The 15,394-nt window shown below is 40.4% G+C and overlaps 1 protein-coding gene across 4 annotated transcripts in view; it reads right to left on the reverse strand.

Moving 5' to 3' along the window:
• LOC138178199 (pseudouridylate synthase RPUSD2) overlaps positions 1-15,394 on the reverse strand; it is a 178,061-nt gene that overhangs the window by 6,818 nt on the left and 155,849 nt on the right. For all 4 annotated transcript variants that reach the window (XM_069109780.1, XM_069109781.1, XM_069109779.1 and 1 more), the window contains one exon: positions 4,930-5,017. In XM_069109780.1, the coding sequence (XP_068965881.1) occupies positions 4,930-5,017 (88 nt within the window). The remainder of the gene's footprint in view (positions 1-4,929; positions 5,018-15,394) is intronic.

The following is a 15,394-nucleotide window of genomic DNA, read 5'->3' on the forward strand; positions in this document are numbered from 1 at the left end:
TTGTAATTTCACGCTTTGATTTTGTGCAGAAAAACATTTCCTAGAACGTTACAAGTATTTTTATTTACTGAAACGAACGATCGAGACACAAAAATTGCAAGAGCACGGTAGAGTTGAGGCAAATTTACACATTTGAAAGGAAATAACGGAGAAGCGGCAAAATTACGAAGAGTCGAGCAGCTACCTTGAGTTAAATACCTAATTTACCACTAATTTTCTTAGCGATAGAGAATTCCAATGACACCGCGCATCGATAATAATTTCCTCGCTCTACGAAAAACTTCTAACTTCCGTTGAAGGATCTTTTGAGTACAATTTTACTTGGACTACAGTTACAACGACGAAACTTCCGGAATAGATATACTATACTCCATCGAGGAGGCCTATAAAGCGACACGTAGTTCAAGTAACACTCGTTGCCAACACTCCGATTCATTAACGCCAATCTGTCACTATCCTAATCGCAGCGAAGCAATATAATAGCGAAGCACTCGACGCTCATTCGACACTTGTTCTCGTGTTTTATTTTTCATATTACCGATATTTATAACTTGCTGGTGACGTTTGCGAAGTACAAATAAAATACTAGAATCTTAATACTGTCACAATTTTTTAATATAGACGTAAGTTCGTTATACTGTACGAAAAAGAGCACGATGCATAAACAATGCGTTCTACGGTACAAGAAAGAACACAACGCATAAATTATGCATTCTTAAAGTATGTAAACGATGAATGACGTTTGAACATCACTCTTTAGACATACGTAAAACATATTAGAAAAAAAAAAGAAAAAACTAACAGAAGAATAAACATCCACGTTATCCAAATTGTCTATAAATATTTAAAGTAACACATACATATTAATGTGGGATAGTGTGACATCGGGGAAGGACGTGGCGCGAGGGGTAATTGTTTATTAGCGTTGTCAAGATACGTTGACGTTGTCAAAGAGTGTCGCGAGCGTTACCAAGGTACGTTTGGGAAAATAGCGAGCATGGAAAACATCGTAACGAGAGTTGAGAGAGTCAGAGTTGAGAGAGTCAGAGTTGAATTTATCGTGGTCGTGTGAAGATCGTTGCGTTGTTGTGTCGTAGAAGCAGCGAGTAACGAATACGTGAAACGGGGTTTTATATTCGATTACGTGCGAGTGCGAACGATATTGTATTAATCATACTGTTACCTACAAACTAATAATATAACTAATAATAACATTCCTACATTAGTATTTCATAGATATTACAACCACGATAAGATAAAGGCAAGCGAGTGTCAACGCGAGAAGAAACACTTGCGATTCACGCACGTAACGATAAATTCGAAGGAGTTGACCGAGCAATTCTGCGAAGGATGTCGATTGGTTGATAGGCGAGGGATCGTTAAAGGCATAAATAGTACATAAACAGGAAATAGCAGGTCGTAAAGACGCGCTGACATCCGAGCGACGACGAGAACCACTCGATTTACCCGATAATCCTGCTCTTCGTCTCGCTGCTCGTCAACTAACCCCTTTTCTATGTCCCCTGTCACCCTTTCCTTCCTCCTTTGTCGCTATCGTATTGTCCGACCCACTCACTGGAAGCACCGGATGTGCTCCACGCGGATATATATCGCGAAAACCTCGCTTCCTTCCCTATCCTTACTCCTATTCTTTAGGTCAAACTATTTTCTATCGCGATAAGAGGCTTTCGCGGCGGACTTAATTTTTTAAGGCGATTGCCGATGACGAAGATCGGTTGCTCGACTTCGCGTCTCATCCTTTTCCTGTTTCCTATGCGATCAAAATACAAGAAATCCGAGAGTCGTCGCGATAGAAATTTTATCGTTTCAATTCCTTAGACTCGTGTATTTGCGCGATTATCCGTGACGATTATGTGTTACATATTTAATCTTTACCTTTCAATCCTCGATATAATAATAATCTTTGGTTTACTTGTGAATTTTAAATGCGTGACTCTATGAATTTTTAAATAATAAATTGCTCCGATTTTCACATTTTTCTGTTTTCATTTTGTCTCTACTTTTAGATATTTAAAAAATTTTGTTCTTTCGCGCTTGCTCTTGCTTCTGACAGAAACGACTATTAAGTATTTTCGTATTTTTATAACGTTACGTACGGTACCATCTTATTTTATCTTACATCTTCGTTAAATTCAATCCAATGAAATATTTCCGATCAAAACTTTACAAGCAAATGGTATTAATTGTGCTTTTATTTTTTAAGCGCGTAATAACGTTACGCGTGTTCATTGAATTTCAAGTGTATATCAATTTAACGTTTACAGGATATAAAGCGCACACATACACACACAGAGGGAACGTGAAACGAGTTGAATTCGTAAACTGTTTGGCGTAGTCTGGCGAGGGTGGCGATCGAATGGACTCGTAAAATCTAACGCGCGGAACAAAAGCTTGGAAAATAAAACTGATCCGGTCTGTTGTTCCCGGGCGTAATTAAATGATCATTCCGCGGTCGCAAAAATGTTTTTGCGGCAATTAACCGAACGCGTGGAATGGTAATTAAGCGTCGCTTAATGTTTCTCTTTGGCTTTGATCCACGTACGAGCGAGGACCGCAAATTAAACGGGGAAACAAAAGCGGGACACGTCGAACCTGAAAGCCATCATCGTGACGAACCGAGAAACTTTGTTATAAGTTTCAATTTCGTGGCAGTTACCTGCGGATCGACGAAACTAGTTATCGAATTAAATTATTTTCCTTTCTGTTTACTTCTTTCGTGAACATCGACGAAATAATAGCTTCTCGAATATATTTATAATCTTTTCGACGCGAAGAAATTCTAAGAAATCTTTGATTTAGCGACATTAATAAGTTTTAAATTTCTCGCGACTATTAAAATCACCGATGTTTACTAATTATAAAATTCTAGCTTTAAAATTTATCTTTGAAGAATATCAATTATTCAAAGCGCCACAAGTTATCCAATCGTTTAAAGATTCCATAATGTTTGACAGAATTCATTACCTATTTCGGTATAATTACATTAACTACAGAGTCTTTTTGCTTCGTCACGCGATCGCGTCATAATTGAAAATTACACGGTCGTATAACATTCGCTGTAAATTATTATCCCTCGTTAAGATACAATCGAGGATGTACGGTTAGAGTCATACGATTATAAAAATCACTGGAATTCTGTGCTTGGTCGTTGGAAACATTACGGCAGAAGCATCAGCGAGATAAATCATTCGTTCGCTGAGAACCGGTGAAAATGTCATCGAGAAATCATCAAGGATTTCGCAAACTGCCACGTGATCGATGTGAGAATAATTTGAAAAGAAAAATTGCCTCGGTACGCTGACTTTCTATTTCTATAAAACGCTATAGTATGTAAGCAAGTAAGTACCTCGTATATTAAGTATACAAACATGAAATCTAATCTATCGAACGTTGTAATCTTTATCTCGATAGAACAAAATGGATCGTACGTAATTCGATAAGATAATATAAAAGGAAAAATGTTGCGTATCTATTATTTCCTTATAAAAGGAAAGAAACTTTTCGGACGACCTAATACTTTGTTCGAAACTGTATGTATCTTTTAACTGCGATAAAAATCCGAAATTTTAACCGTAGAGAAACTCTTTAGATTCGAAAATTCGACGAATTTACATTTGGACGGCACGCAACAAACCGTAATTGCGCTTTTATCGTATTAATTACAAAAATGAGTCACGAGGAGGCGTTTGCAAGAAAATATTTTTCGCAAAAGGAAGAAGAAATTGTAACGTGTTTTTTTAAATCGTTAAAAAAGAAATACGCGCCGAGGCACTTTAAAAGATTAATACGGCAAAGCAACATTCGCGGCGGGATTTTGGTGGGAAAACAAGAGAATCTAAAGAGGTAAACACGAGGAAGGATCGCAAATAAGAAGACTGGCGGGAAGCGAGGAGAGACGAGCCGGGCAAAATGAAAAGCAGTCAGCGTGTACAAACGCATTACAAAATTGCCGCGTGATTATTCATAATTGTTTTGCCACGTCGAAGGCCGTCGAGTCACAGACGATGAGCAAAGCCCACCGGCGCGTCAAACTGCAGGTAGAAAACATTAATAGGAAAAATACAGCTGCACGATGGACGTGCGGTTAATTATATGCCAACGAAATGCATAGAAACTTACCATGACACGATAAGAAAGAAAAAAGAAAGATAGAAAAAGAATACAAGGAAAAATGAAACATGCGGCAAGTATGAGAATATGCACGACGATTGAACGCTTTTCTCTTATTATATACTTCTATTCCACTCTTTTTTTCTATTTTCATTCTTTTTTTATTTTTATTTTTAAACGTAATTTCACGTTCTCGAGTCTGGAATACCTTCGATTTAGCAATAGCAAGCTCTGTTTCCTTCACAGTTTCCGTTACGATAAATTGGAGAATTAACGGTGTAGAAGCTAACAAGTTCGGTAAACCAACTTGGTAAATTGTAATATTTTCCGTAGAAGATACTAAAAGCTACCATTAGAAGAAAGACGAAAAAAGAACATTCTTCTCCATCGTCGATAAATTCTTCATTTAGATTCCGACTACGTTACGCAAGGATTCCACCAACTTCCCGGAATTGGATACAATGAAGATCGAAGGTATTCCAGCGAGTGAATAATTTGGGTTAGTACAACCATGGGATCTCGAACAGCAAACAAACACGGATTCGTTCGGATTGATCGCGCGGCCGAGGCTTCGGGCCAAAAATAATCGGCCTGGGCCGCAGAAAGCGAAAGGCCGAGCGAACAATCGTCGTAGTCGCGCGGACAATCGGCCGCGATAGCGAAAACAGATAGGCGAAACTACTGCAACCGAGTGGATGCTCCCATCTGTTTCTTTCGCTCTTTTTATCTTATTTTATTTATTTTTTTTCTTTTTCTTTTTTTTTTTTGGCAGTACAGTCCTGGCAGTACACCACTTACAGGGATGGAGGCGGGCTTGTTGACCACGACGACGTCCTCGTCCATGTGTATCACCGTGATCGGCTCCGAGGTGACAGGCACCTCGTGTCTGCAACACACCAATCGCAACCAGCTTAACGTGGCTTTGTTCCTCTTGCGCGTACTCTCATTCATTCCCTCTTTCTCTTTCTTACACGCACGCATACCACAGAATGGAGCTTCGTTTATTCGCGTGGGATTTCCAACGAAATGGTGTGTGTGTCTTTGACGGTCGACGGATCGGTTGCACAAGATTTCTTGCGTTTCGATCTCGGTTACGAATATTAATAGTATTGACTCTTAATTTTACGATCGATACTAGGATCAAACAATTATAAGTTTGGATTGATTTTAATTTTTATGGAAAATTTAGCGTAGAAAACTGTAACGTAAGAAACCGGTATTTTTACCGGTCGTACCTACGTTTTCCAAGACCCTTCGCATAGTATGGTTGTTATATAAAGCGTTTTAAAGGTATATAATATCCATACTATGGGAACGGAAAACTCTGAATTTCTTTTTCTTCCAATCTTTCAAGAAAAACTCGAAATTGCTAATTATTTTCAATTTGATTATGATATATTTCTTTGGTGGCAAATGGCCGGATAAACGAAGCTCGTACATGTAGATGTGACGACAGAGAAGTGCACAGTAACGATTCGCGGGAAGGGAGTCGGATCTCGAAACACGAGGGAAGGTGTTCGAACATGTCTGTTCTTTCCAGTCCATAAAGCGTTGAACGTGCATGATTCTCTTTGGAACTGTTAACTCGTAACACGTGCTCATGCGGTTTCGAGGACTTCTGAATGACTTGTATCTCTCCAAAAAAAATCCTACATTTTAATATTATTCAAAAAGAGAAAAAACACGATGGAAAATGTTTCGCTCGTCAAGCGTCATAGTTTCGGATGTTCGATTTATATCACTCAAAAAGACACGACAGAAAATGTCTTTCGTTAAATACTTTACCTTCCATGGTATCCAACATTCTCCTCGCTCCAATTTCTTTTATACTTCGAACGTTTAGAGAAACACGGTCGACAAGGGAATTTTCAATTTTCATTCACTTTGTAACTGTTCCGTTTCTAATTTCTTAATTAATCCTCGCTTGCTAACGTCATAAAACATCGCAATAATTTTTTTTTCTTTTCGTTAAAAATACCAGTTGATCTTGAGCGATCTTTCAAGTATTCGTTTTCTATTTGGATTCTATATCTTACATGATAAATTTCAGCAATTTCTGTTATACGTTATAAAATGCAGAGAATAAAATATTCTAAAATTAAGTAACTTATGGTTAATCCAACACGTCGCTTGCGATCCAACCAAGATGTTGCGTAAGTGTAAATTAAGGATCGATAACCAATATCGATAATATTCTAAAACCCTCCCATCTGCCAAATCCTCCGAAAACTCTACTCCTTTCCTTCCTTATTCAAAGAAGATTCCCGATACGCAGCAATCCTCTTAAGGATCGTCCGATTAATCCAAAATTAAGATCAATCCAAATTTCAAAACTCTCCGAAGAACTTACAGTATCCTTATCCCTATCTTCGAGTTCCCCATTGTCCTCGGGCAAGTCGACCAGACCCTTTACGCTCCCGCAGAACGTAAGTTAAACAGATTAATGGCGATGCGAAGAGAAAAACGATCGTGAAAACGGGACAAAGAGGGGGGATACCAGGGACGGTTCGGAAGAACGAGGAGGCGCAACGACGACAGGTGGCCAGTCTTTCCTCGTATAAGCTCGTGTACGTTCTCGGCGAGTTCAATTACACGTTCCATCTACCTAATGCATTCCTTGAAACTGCGCTAGTCGTCGCGCGGCGTCGGCACTCTTTCGCTTTCGAAGACAATAAGAAAAACACCGCGAAGCCTTCTTCTTCCGCCTTTCTGCCACGTACCTTTTTCCAATGCTCTCTGCGCTTCATCCTCCATTTCGTCGCTTCTCTCTTTCACCGTACTTTCGCGCTTTCTCTCCTCTTCCTTCTCTGTCTTTCCTTCGTTTTCGTGTCTTGGCTCTTCTTCCGTTTTCTTCCTTTTTCGCTCTATCACCGTGTACACCGACTGTTTCCTTCTGTTTGTCGGCGAAGGAAAGTATCGTTGGGGAACGCTTCCCTCTTCTTTCCGAGACGTCTCTTTGAATAATTCAATTCGCGTCCGGGTAATTTCTAGGGGTTGTCTTTCGGTCGACTCGAGTGCAAGATGATTCTACTCTGTTTTCGAAACGGCGCGTGGCGACTGAATTTTTTGGAGGAACGACGGTCGTTGAATTGAATTTTATACGGTCGTTTTTATACCAAGTGTTGGAGAAAAAGGGACATTTATAAGGTGTGATCGTAGTATTTAATTACGAAATCGTCGCTCCAAGCTTACTCCTCGAGTTACAAACAATTTATTTTTACGCTAGAAATACGCTAGTAGTTGGACGAGTCGGCGAAACAGCTGACTGATCGCAGAGATTATCAGATTACGATGACTTCTCAGAAGGTAATTCAATTTCTTTTCCCATGATGTATCGTTGTCCGATAAAATGGATTCCAGAGCAAGTTTCTTACTTGTAATCCAATAATTACCTCGGTCGAAATAAGACACCATTATGATTAAACAACGAAGAAGCTCGAGCATCGACGGTGGAAAGGAATTTCTTGCAAAGTTTCGGATCGCTCGGCGATGAGGTATCAGCATTACAATTAAAAGTTGAACAGCATCTTGCCAACGAGATCGATTCGTCGCTTCCCTTTTTGTTTAGAATATCGTCGAATAAAAAGACCCTTGGGAACTGCTCGTTTCGATCGAAACTTCCGCATGCTTCGTCCGATAGATGTATTTCGAAACTTAATTTAGCTGACATATTTCCATAGTTTTCTAACAGTTTCACGAAAGCACAGTCTCTTTCGTTTTGTTCTGTCTTTGAATTATCATCTTCTCTATGCAAGATACAGCAGATCTAAGACACAATTTGGCGTTAAAAAAAAAAAAAAAAACAGATTAGCTACAGCGTGTACGAAGGTTTTCATTGCTGACTGTATATACTTGGTTATTTTTAATTGATAATTATCCGACGTAAATTTACTTCGAATAAATATCTTTCGAATCGCAGAAATTACTTTAAGCACTTTCACGAGTTCTCGCGAACTCCGCTTCTTCCACAAACAAACGTGGTCTATTTCGAAACTATTGTTTCCTCTTTCAATAAATCGCGCGAACTCTTCACGCCTGGTCGAGGAAGAAGTCGTTGGGACTCTGTTTCGCGCATTTGGCCCGATCGACTTTTGGCAGCGAATCGATCTCGGAAGGCAGAGATCGACATATTTATTATCCTTCGTTGCTTAATTTAGCGTTCTGGGGGAAACGCGTGACGGAAATTGACGGCTGTTAAACAAACGTTGTAGGATAATGTCCGTACCGAATGGAATCTTCGCGCATCAGTTCGTTTCGCAGAGTCGTTACATAATGCCGGATTAAATCGACGGCGTTTTGTTGTAAATAATTTCAAGATTTCTCGCCGTAAAATTACAACACAGAACCAAGGGAGCGAGTTCTCGCGAGAAAATGGGCTGACGTGTCTTAAAAATATTTCCTCTCGGAATAAGGAGAAATATTTATCTTCCATTCTCTTCCGTTATGGTACATCTAGCATGCCATTCTTTATTTCGCGAAATGCGTGGAGGATGTAACACGCAAAGAACACACTGTAACTACTCCGTTAATGACTTTCCTTTTTCTCAAAGATAAACGCGCCAACGGTTACGTAATACCGCAATACCGAAATAAACTTTCAATTACTTTCAGTTGTATAATTATCTCTTTCATAAATTTTATTACAGCACGCTGCATTTTAACACTGGAACTACCGACAGTTAACACGAAGCTATTTCTACCAAGACCAGTGAAAATGACTAGTCTTTAAAAAATATGTAATAATAGAATATTCTTATATTTATTGATTTATTATTTTCTTATAGAAGCAATTCCACGTTATGTAGTAAATTTTTGATATTATTAATCCATCTGGGACCATCGTCCCTAAACGAGGGTCGACACATTTATAAAATTGTAGAACCAGTCATTTTCACTGCCGTGGTATTTCCAGTATCAGCATCTAGAGATCTAGCGATCGATCCGGAATTTTCCTGAAAACTGATATCGTCGTATCGAACGATACGCGGTAAAAATTTGAAAAACGTGTGGCAATTTGTACAAAACGAGGAAATCGGTTAATCGGGGTTCGATAAACAGATCGCAGCACCCTTTTACACTTTGACAAGTACCAGGTATTTTGACTGGTATCGGTATAAGTGGCCTTGATACAAAATTATTTTCAGTTCGAATACATAAAAAACAAAACAAAATTCATTATATCATTCTTTTAGTTATCGTTTCGAAAGTCATTACGTCACTGCGCAAAAAAATATAACACGAAGTGGGAATTTTAAAATAAAATTGTAAAACCATTCGATTCGACTGGTGTGGTAGTTCTAGTGTTAATAACGCGAAATTCTATCGTACGGCAACGTTATTGCGAGGAAATTTAGTATATATATATATTTGGATGAAATTAATCAATGTTTAAGTAACAAAACAAATACGAGAACACGCACGGTTGTTTGAAGAAAAAGGGGAAACGCGCGAATGTGCTTCTAGATGTTGTAGCAAAACGTTTCTAATCGAGCTTGATTGGCAGAGGTTTCCTCGCTCCGTCTGCTTTCTCCGTGAAACGTGGCTGATAGAACTGGGAAAATTTCATGCATCGGTATTACGCGGATATTTCGAACTAACCACAGAAACTAAAACATTTACGCTGGAACACAGTCGATCGCGTTTAATATCGAGTACACGCTATATCGTACTTTAACGTACTAGTAAATTAAACGTTAACAAACTAACCGACAGATGTAGTTGTTTTTGGTCGAATTAATCTCAAATTTGGCTGCGTTATATCTTTTTTGCGACAACATTGGGAAATTTGTATTTCCATTAGCGCTAATTGCCACGAATAAAATTGTACGACGTCTGAAAAAACGTCAGCCTCGAAAGAGTTGATAAACTTCTCCCTATTAGAATTTACTTTTATTTAAAAAAATGAAAAATATCGTGAGCTTTAAGCGATCGTAATTCGACGAATCGAACGAGCTGTAAACGAAGATTTTCAGAATATTGCGAAGGATAGAGCGAGTCGATGGATGCAACGGTGACAGATTGATCTTTGTTGAAATTAACACGTTTCTTCCAGCTTGGGAAAGCGATTCAAAGTTTAGAGGGAAGGAGGACACGATTTCTGGGTGACAAACGACGTCCCGACCTTTCGATTCACCACCTCGCCAGATAACCGCACAGGAATCGACCACGAGTATCCCTTATCTCGGCAAGTTTGCCCCGCGGTTATCGGGGTCGAACCGGGGACGAAGGTCCTTTGGCTGTGCGATCCGCAATTGCTCGAGTTATGATGGAACTAATCGAACTCGGTGGCCCGTTTGCGGAGCCGCCGACAAGCAACGAGTTTCAGGTCGGTGAATTGTTAAAAATTTAGTGGAAGTAGCGTGAAAGGAAAGGAATAATAAATCGAGCGAAAGTGCAACGAATAAACGGAATAATACAAAAGCTGAGAACTCGAAGAGAATATGGAAATGTTGTGAGATAACAGTTGTTTGAAATTTTAATTCTTCCAGCGATAGTTTTGGATCCTGTGGAAAGATATAGCGTACAAATTGAAACGAAATATTCCGAAACGAAGTAAGTTTTTTTTCGTAATTAGTAAGAAATTTCTTTCGACGATTTTCGAATGGAAACCTAACGGCGATTAATTCAGGATTCAAAGGAAACTAACGTCGGAGAAAATCCAGTGTTGGAGAGTATAATTCTCGGAGGGATTCCATTTTGTATCCACCGTGGACGACCGGTCCGTTTCCGCCGCGAACAACCAGTATCTGGATTTATTTCGGGAGTCAGGCCGGACAACGCGGAATTACGAAAATGCTTTTCGAGCTCAGGGACGAGGTTCGACGTCGGTCTAGCCGTGATCTAATAATTAGGCGCGACTGCTTTTCGAGATCGCGAATAATTGGCCGACGATAGCTGCTGACACCACGGAAAGATTTACAGAATGCCACCAGCTTATACTTGTAAGCGACTCGTTCAAACGCTACATCGACCGTTACTTTATCGTCGTGATGAATTTAAATACTTGTACGTAAGAAATGTTTCCACGATTCTACGCGATATTTGGAAATTCTCGGTGAAACGACGCTCGGTTTGCAATTCATATTTTCACGTTGTTACGATTCACATTGGATTTTGACGAGTAATTAGTGTTTTATCTCGTAGAAATTCTACTCAAGAGGACGACGTTTAATCCATCGATGGCCATTAACGATAAAATATCAATTTGCAAGAAATCGAATAAATATACGAGGATACGACAATTCGTATCAAATCGATCATAATTTGTCCGTAAAAACAATGTCGAAGGATAAACGAGTACCATATTACGAGTTCCGGATAGCGGTGAATAATATTTTTACGATACCTTATCTGGTGAACAAGAATGAAGAATCGAAGAACGTCAATTTAATACTCGTGCGATTTATCGACGATTCGTGAGCGACCGTTTCACCGATGTACCGACTAAACCCGTGTGAAACAGCCGTGCATATTTCATTGGAGATGCATGTCACGTCGGTATGCGACCCGCGTTAAATTTGGAAGGCGTCGTAGTTGTAACACGGTGAGTGTTGCACTTTTCAAATGTCAGCCGATGCGACACGGCGACGCGTCTAGACCGTCTAACGCGACGCTTCTCCATGGAAATTCAATATTTCTATCGAGTCTAACACGGCCTTTTAATTCCGTTGCCAATCCTCTCTCCACTTAATAGTCGCCTTATAGACGCGCGACTAACGACAAAAAGATTTTATTTTATTATCACGATGGCGAGGTAAAATTTTTAGCAAAAATTTAATTAAACCGCGAAATTTTCTGCACGAGATATGATAGTAGCGACCTTCCTTGTCTCGAATAAATGCTACAGATAATCAAGGAAATAAGCGAAAGACTTTGTACATTAACCCTTCGCACTCCTATGTCGAGCGTGACTCGGCATCAGTTTTTATCTCGGGAGTTCCTTTGTCGAGTGCCACCTTCTTTTGTGAAACGTGCGGAAGAAAACCGGAATTGCGTCTTGGAAATTGTTTCAAGATATATCATACACTTAAAAGTTACAAAATACAACAATAGTGCGAATAAAACTGCTATTTAAGCGAATTCCTTTCTTCCTTTATTTATTTAAATTGTCTTATTTTTTAGTCAAAGTAAATTTCAAATAAAACGTCTAAAAGCGTTGGGAGCTGCTGATAACGAAATTGAAATAAAATTCGCAGTGCAAAGGGTCGATGATCGTCACGTGATACAAGAAATGCTCTTACGATCGCTTACTGGTCCAGACGCGAATGCTTAGTCATTAACGTATAATTTTACTAAAATATTTTATATCAGACACGATTAAAAGGTGCGAGGCAAGATACGCGCGATCCACGCTACAGAAAATATAAAAAATCCAAGAATACGAAGAAGAGGACAAGGTTTTCAGTACTTTTACCTACGTCAAGCGGTATACGCGAAAACCTAGAGAGGATGCGATCAGAAGCGTTAATTCCGCCCTCGTTCGCAGGGAGACTGATCCTACGACAACCGCCCTCGTGCATGTCCCTGGCGACACGGAAAATTGGGTAGGATAATTCAATTAGCCAGAAGCGGTTCCGTGGTCGAACGATCCGCTTCCGTCGGACACGTCGTGCAATTTCGCACGAGAGTAGCCTTTAGCAATGAATTAGAAACGCATTTAACCAGCTAAACGGAAGACAACCCATCCCCTTCCGTTCTCGATTTATGCTGTTTCGCGTCCACGAGTGTTTCATTCGAGAACAAAGCTCTCGCTCTCGTGTTTCACGAATAAAAAACACAGATACCTTTCGTGTCTGCGAACGTTTTCATTAATTCCGTCGATCGAACGCCAATTCGAAAGCACTCGAAGCGTAAGAGACCAGCTCCGCTGCGATTACTTATTCCAGCGGATGGATTATTTAAGGAATAAAAAAAGAATGGAAAGAGAAAGGAAAGAAGAGGATACGCAGAATAGTAAAATAAGAGCGTGGAGGACGCGCTTTTCCGATTATTCATTCCCTTCTTCCTATCGACGTTTCATTATGTTCGTGGAAAATTCGAGTAGCGTCTAACAAGACCAACCTTCCTTTGGGCGCTCCGAAAAGCTGCAGAAACTGCGGCGTAACGAATAATTGGACGAACGATGGGTCGTCCCGTAATGCAGGAAGATAAAGAATCTTTGGTTGGAGCAATTAAACGCACGCCAGGGATGATCCGTGAAAGGACAAAGCTGCGCGCTACATCTGCTTGGTAGTCAATTACTTTGATCGGGCAAAATGGGAAATCGAGAATGAGATTATTAGCAGTTTCAATGGTTGCAGTTGTTCTTGACAGAAACAGAGAACTCCGCGTCAAGATCGTCTTTAGCTGTCGATACTCTTTTAGACGTGACTTTTAGACGTTGCATGAAAGAAAGTTCAAAATTACTACTTTTATATTACAGCGATTTTCTGCCATGTTGGTCATTTATACCCACGAAGCTAATTAATCTTTTCATCAATGCGTGTTCCGCGATATCTCGAACCTGTTTAAGAATGAAACATTTTAGGGCGGTTTTACGACCACGAGACGCAGCGTACATCAATAAAACTTGCATACGCTAAATGTTTATACTTTCGCGAACATCGCCGTACGGCTATTCGCTGATTTTATCAAATGCAATTCCATCCCACAAAATTACGATCGTACGTTTCCTCTGGTTTACCTTTCTTTCGTCCGACGTAGCTCCCTTATCGGTACCCCATTTGGAACACGTTATTTTTACTCGTGTAGCTGCATAAAGATCCGCCGACTTGTTAAGCGACGTTTAATCCACGCGGCGGAATAAGAATCGCGGGCTCGCGATAACAGCGTATCCCAGCTCGCTGAATAAGTGGTCTACAAAAGTGTTATCGCGAAACGCGAGGTCGAGTGCCAAGGCGGCCGGTTAGAATGGCGGCGAGAGCCGGGGGAAGGTTGTGTGCACGGAAAGTTAAACGGAAACTGTACTTGTTGCTTGAAATTGACGTAGGGTCGGTGACAATGTTTGGCGGAGGTGGTTGCCAAGAAATACAACCGTCCATCGGCGCTTCTCCTCTGTCAGAAGCTGGAGGAGAAGGAAGAGGAGGAGGACTTGGTCGTAGCCACGACATCTCCTGTACACCGCCCCGTTACGGAAGCGAACTTGTTGCTGAATTTGGCAGCCAGCTCTGGAACTTGCGAAAGAGGAGCACGGCTGGTGGCTCCGGAGTTGTTGCCTCGTGCGCCAATCCAACCCTTGAATTTATGCCCTTCCCTCGTAATTCCGTCCACTGTCTGGAAATTCCATCTCTCGCTAGAAAATGTTCCACTGGTAACCACCGCGGTAAAATATCCCAGTGAATTTCGTCGAATTACTGGTTTTCACTGGCTTTGGCCGTTTCGCGGATATACCTGCATCGTCAACTTTCATTCGTTATCTCATTTAAGGCACGGCTTTTACGCGTGTTTTTACAGCTCTCTTCCGGTTCTTTCTCCGTCCAGTACTTTTCCACGCGAGGGATACGTCGACTCTTTTTAGAATTTTATTTTTACAAAGTTTCATTCTCTGTAACCTTTTCGGATTACCATGTTTTCATTTTCTCCTCTGTAGGTCTTTCGTTTTCCTTTTTTACGCACGCGTTTGTACCGCGCGTTAATTCCAATAATTACACGTAATAATTAGAATATCGTACGTTGTCAGGTGATATTGAGATATCGATAATAATTAATATTAGTTGGTATAAATGAAGAGGAATGTAATCGAAGATGGATGAAAATTGGTCGCGTAAATAGACTCGAGTAACGTTACGAAAGTACCTAGCTTTTCGTCGAATTGCACCCTCGACTTACACAAATGATAGATAATTGTATAATTTGAAGCAATAATAATATATACGATAAGAAAGAAAGCCACCAATTATTATGAATCCGAGCAGCAATATATCTACGAGTATCAGCCAATCCGAAGCCATTCTTTCGACGTTTGTCGGACAAACAATGACCGTTTTAAAAAATCGTCACGGGACAAACGTCTCTCGGCGAACAAAACGCGCAATTTTGAAACAAGCGGGGAGGGAAGGGGGCCGATTCGAAGCGAAATCCGCGATTTCATTCTTCCCAATCCGTCCTTTCTCGGTCATTTCCTTTTGTAGTGCCGATGGAGGCACGATACATTGAGTCCGCGCGCGCTCGTTCCTCCATTTTCGCGGCGTACAACGAACAGAGAAACGTAGACGGGACAATGAGGCCGGAGTTCCCACGGAATACTCTGCAAATCGAAGGAACA

The sequence above is a fragment of the Bombus flavifrons genome, chromosome 3 (assembly GCF_040668555.2).
Source record: "Bombus flavifrons isolate JBK064 chromosome 3, iyBomFlav1_principal, whole genome shotgun sequence".
In the NCBI taxonomy this organism is placed as follows: Eukaryota; Metazoa; Arthropoda; class Insecta; order Hymenoptera; family Apidae; genus Bombus; species Bombus flavifrons.